At 62.4% G+C, this 4,713-nt stretch overlaps 1 protein-coding gene across 9 annotated transcripts in view; it reads left to right on the plus strand.

The window, feature by feature from the left end:
• The window catches only part of LOC102264222 (uridine-cytidine kinase-like 1), a 21,769-nt gene extending 18,190 nt beyond the window's left edge, over nucleotides 1–3,579 (plus strand). For 2 of the 9 annotated variants that reach the window (XM_014532786.1, XM_014532787.1), the window contains 8 exons: nucleotides 1,451–1,470; nucleotides 2,246–2,344; nucleotides 2,413–2,506; nucleotides 2,581–2,643; nucleotides 2,724–2,846; nucleotides 2,923–3,030; nucleotides 3,101–3,257; nucleotides 3,340–3,579. In XM_014532786.1, the coding sequence (XP_014388272.1) occupies nucleotides 1,451–1,470; nucleotides 2,246–2,344; nucleotides 2,413–2,506; nucleotides 2,581–2,643; nucleotides 2,724–2,846; nucleotides 2,923–3,030; nucleotides 3,101–3,257; nucleotides 3,340–3,419 (744 nt within the window). In that variant the 3' untranslated portion in view covers nucleotides 3,420–3,579. Of the gene's footprint in view, nucleotides 1–459; nucleotides 477–1,450; nucleotides 1,884–2,245; nucleotides 2,345–2,412; nucleotides 2,507–2,580; nucleotides 2,644–2,723; nucleotides 2,860–2,922; nucleotides 3,031–3,100; nucleotides 3,258–3,339 lie in introns of those variants that run through there. The other 7 variants (XM_005885533.2, XM_005885532.2, XR_001360486.1 and 4 more) reach the window with 6 other exon arrangements.
• Nucleotides 3,580–4,713: the final 1,134 nt, after the last annotated feature.

The following is a 4,713-nucleotide window of genomic DNA, read 5'->3' on the forward strand; positions in this document are numbered from 1 at the left end:
ATAGCTCTGCTCCAGTGGCCCCCACGTGGTCACAGAGTCCTGCTCGGTCAGCCCTGTGTGCTGTGGACACAGCAAGGTTCCCTGAGAAAGTGGGGCTCAGGTGCGCCCCGGTGCTCCCAGCCTGAGCTGAGCCTTGCCCAGAAGGGGCCATTCCTGTCCCTCCTACCCTTTGGAGGGACTTGGGTTTTGGCGCAAGTCCCACGTCCTGAGCACCCTTGGCGGGACCCCGACCAAAGGTCACATGTTCTGGGCTGAGACCTGAGGCTCTGCCTGCCCAGGTCAGAGGCTCTAGGGAGCTGGCCCTCTCTTGTGACCGGGACTGTCCTCCCATGTGGCATGCCTGTTCCCGGGGGAGTGGCTGGGTGGGGCACACGGCAGCAACAGGCTGTCTGGTGACTGCGAGGTGAGTGTGCTGCTGCCATTGACGCACTGTTCCCTTGTCTCCTGTCGCTGCCTCAGCGCGAGCTCAGTGTCAGGTAAGATGTCCCGCACCTGTCCACACAGACAGGCCTTCCCAGCACCCACGGCGCCAGGACCCGGGGCTGTCTTCACTGCTGCGCCCACCCTCGGCAGCCCTGGTCCAGGCACAGAAGGGGGTGTGTGGTGGCCTTTCCTTTTGGGCAGATGAGGAAACTAAGGCACAGAGAGGTTTAGGGACTTGTCTAAGGTCACCCTAGGCTGACCAGACCTCCCTGGAGGCTCAGCTGCCTGGCCCCCAGGGCAATAGCCACAGGCACAACCCTCAGCAGCCAGAGGGCTGGGGTGCACCTTTGCCTGAGCAGAAGGGCCGGACCGCCCAGGTGGTAGTGCCCCAGCCCTCTGGCCCCCTGCCCACCCTGGGGCCAGTGTGCAGACAGAGCCAGGGAGTCCTGGGGTGCTATCCTGTCCCCACACAGTGGGCAGCATGAGTGACCTGCTTTCTGTGGAGTCAGGACGTGCTGGGCTGATTTCCAGCTGCAGGAGAGGTGGCCAGGGCCACGCTCAGAGCCCCTAAGCTCCACTGTGCTGGAGCCGCTCGCTGCTGCCACTGCGTGGTCCCTGGCTCACCACGTGGGCCCTGGCACCCGCGGTCTCCTGCGCCAGGCCCACTGCAAGCCTCTGCTCTGAGAAAAACAGTTTCCGGGGTTTCCGGTTGGAGAAAACACCTAAGCACAGCCAGTGACAGTTCCCCTCCTCTGTCAGCCAAGGACCTGGCGCCCCCCCCCCCCCCACCTCCGCAGCCAGGAGGTGCTGCCTGTGGGTGGGCGGGGTGACATCCTGGGTCACCCTCCAGGGCTTCCTGCGTCTGGTCCTGGCCCTCTGGCCTCTGCTCCTCCCCAGGCCACTGGCTGCAGGGCCCATACTTCCTGCTGAGTGGTCTTTTCTCTGTTCTTTTCCTCCTCTCTGTAAACCTGGGGTTGCCTGCCCTTCCCTCCCCGACACGCTCTGCACCTCCTCACCTGGCGAGCAGAGGAAGCTGCGCTGGGATCTGTGAGGACGAGTGCAGTGCCTGGTGTGGTGCCTGGGGGCTGTGCTGGCTGCACCTGCCTGCCCTTCCTCTCCCCTCCCCTCCTGCCCACACCTCCCCCCTGGCTCCCCCTGACCCTTCCCCGTTCCCTACTCCTGTTCCCCGCTCCCTCCAGGCATGGGGCAGCAGGGGCGCTTCAGCCAGCTTTGTCCCCCTCTCCTGAGGGGCCTCACATCCCCTGGGGGGAAGGGTCAGGGCTTGCCCCAAAGCTCAGCTGTTCCCTTAGAGCAGGGGTGGGGAGCATCTGCCTGTATCTGGCCCTCGAAATCATGGGGTCTGGCCTGCCGAGGCATCAGGGGTGAGTTAATTGCATGTGTGACCAAACAGAGCAGGCTAATCTTTAAGTTGATAATTGTGTATGGCCCACGAATGAGGTTATAAAGATCGTGTGGCCCTTGGCTGGGAAGAGGTTGCCCACCCCTGCCTTAGGGAGAGGTGTCGGGTGGGGGCTCAGTGCAGGCTCAGGCCGCCCACTGCCTGGCCCCAGCTTCGGGGAGGGAGGCTCCCACTGCAGCTGGCTTCCTGCCTAAAGGTCGGCTGCTCTGCCTTCCTGTCCTTTAACCTTTGCCTTGTCCCTGAGGGGGCGGGGCCATCTCAGGCCAGGGCCCTCCCTCCAGATGACGCGGGAGGCGGCGGCTCTCACCGGCACAACCGGCCTTCCCGTCCCACCGCATCAGCCCGCAGTGCCTGGAGCGGGAGGATGGCCGTGGGAGAAGCTCAGTCAGTTTGTGTCCCCAGGGCCGCGCTGGCCTCGGCGCACCAGTGCCACCCGCTGCCGCGGACGCTGAGTGTCCTCAAGAGCACGCCTCAGGTGCGGGGCATGCACACCATCATCAGGTGAGGGCGCTCGCTGGGGCGGCGGGCAGGGCGGGCGGGGCGCCTTTTGCTGAAGCCCAGGCCCACAGGGACAAGGAGACCAGCCGGGACGAGTTCATCTTCTACTCCAAGAGGCTGATGCGGCTGCTCATCGAGCACGCGCTGTCCTTCCTGCCCTTCCAGGTGCGCAGGGCTGGGTGGGGGGTGGGGCCCGCAGCCCCTCGTGCTCATCAGCGCCCCCAACCTCTGTGCTGCAGGACTGCGTCGTGCAGACCCCGCAGGGGCAGGACTATGCCGGCAAGTGCTACGCAGGGAAGCAGGTATCAAATGGGTGGGGCAGGGGCCTGGGTTGGGCTGGGGTGGCTTGTGAGGCGGGGTCCAGCTCAGCCGTCCTCCTCAGATCACTGGCGTGTCCATCCTGCGGGCGGGGGAGACCATGGAGCCGGCGCTGCGGGCGGTGTGCAAGGACGTGCGCATCGGCACGATCCTCATCCAGACCAACCAGCTCACCGGGGAGCCGGAGGTGCGTGCCAGAGGTGCGGGCGGGGCCTAAGGCGCGGCCCTGGGTTGGGGTCCTCTGACGTTCTGGCTGCCACCAGCTCCACTACCTGCGGCTGCCCAAGGACATAAGTGACGACCACGTGATCCTCATGGACTGCACCGTGTCAACGGGTGCCGCGGCCATGATGGCTGTGCGCGTGCTCCTGGTGAGTGGACCGTGCGGCTGCGGGCGGCGGAGCTGGGCTGGGATTCCCCATCCTGTCCCTTCTGGCGCAGGACCACGACGTGCCCGAGGACAAGATCTTCCTGCTGTCGCTGCTCATGGCGGAGATGGGTGTTCACTCGGTGGCTTACGCGTTCCCACGCGTGAGAATCATCACCACGGCCGTGGACAAGCGTGTCAATGACCTGTTCCGCATCATCCCCGGCATCGGTGAGGCTGCCTAGGCCAGTCAGCGGGGCTTGGGAGCCACAGGGCCCGAGTCCCCACCATAAGGGTCTGCTTCTTTCTGTAGGGAACTTCGGTGACCGCTACTTTGGGACTGACGCCGTCCCCGAAGGCAGCGACGAGGAGGAGGTGGCCTCCATGGGTTAGCTAGCCGCCAGTCTCTTCCATCTGCGTCCCCACCCAACCTCCTGCCTCCTGGCCCTGCTTGCAGAGTACAGACATGAACTTATTCCAGTTTAAAATGCTACCAGGATAACTTACTCTCTACCTTTTTTTTTTTTTTAATAAATCTTTATTGTTCAGATTATTACAGTTGCTCCCCTTTATTCCCCCCATAGTTCCCCTCCACCCAGTTCCCACCCCACCCTCTGCCCTTACCCCCCCACTGTCCTCATCCATAGGTGTACGCTTTTTGTCGCCAGGTCAAAGGTCATACACATGGAAAATGTAGCTATTTCCATCCGCAACGTGTCCCTGTGCTCGGAAAGGTCTCTCACGACTTGTTCACACTCTACTCAGAAAGGGTGTGGAGCCACGTAACGGCTTTTTAAAATAATGTATCCTCTTATGTTTAAAATGAGGATTTTGCTACCAAAACTGATGAGAAAGCAACACTACAGCTGCTCTCGCCCCTCTCGCCCTTTGGGTGATAGTTGTGCGTGGGGCTTCGAGCTGGTTCGCAGGCCATCGACGAAGCCGTCTGGGCGGCTTGCACGGTTCCGCCGGCTTCCCAGGGGCCGTTGCAGCCTCTCAGGGGCCGTCGCAGCCTCACAGGGGCCATCGCAGCTTCACGCAGCCTCTCAGGGGGCGTCGCAGCCTCACGGGGCCATCGCAGCCTCACGCAGCCTCGCAGGGCGCGCCGCATCCCACGTTGGGGGGGAAGGTGCAAGACAGAAGCTCCTCTCGCTGTCTCTCCTGCTGCTCCCTTGCGTATCGCCGATGCTGGAAGTTTCTGAGAGCAGTCTGCAGGTGCTGGGCATCATACTTTAACTGGTCAACACGAAGGTTGGCATTCTGTCCTTTGTTGGGCGGCTCCTCGCTGGACAAACTCTCCAGGCTTTCTTGCTGGCTGAATATCTGGTATGCTTGCTTGGATTTCGTTTTCTACTAAGTGCACAGACTGCTTGTCTGCCGTCTCCCGGCGTCCCATGTGAGACTGGATCTGGTGGACCTGCCTGTGCGTTTGCTGGTACAGCGGTTCCATGTTGCCGGCCCAGCCGGGTCCGGCTCCGGCTTCCTCCGAACCTGAGTCTGCTTCTTGAGTGTGTCCCTTATGTATGCGAGGAGTTGAAATCTGCAGTTTGTTGGGTTAGGCTGCAAAAGCGCAGGTGGTTCCTTATGTGCCACTGGCACAGCTTGGGCGGGGATGTAAATTGAGTAGGGCGGGGTCTCAGAGAATCACCAGGGCGGAGCAAACAGCAATGGTTGTCGTCAGCGTCTC

Source organism: Myotis brandtii, unplaced genomic scaffold (genome assembly GCF_000412655.1).
Source record: "Myotis brandtii unplaced genomic scaffold, ASM41265v1 scaffold915, whole genome shotgun sequence".
NCBI lineage: Eukaryota > Metazoa > Chordata > Mammalia > Chiroptera > Vespertilionidae > Myotis > Myotis brandtii.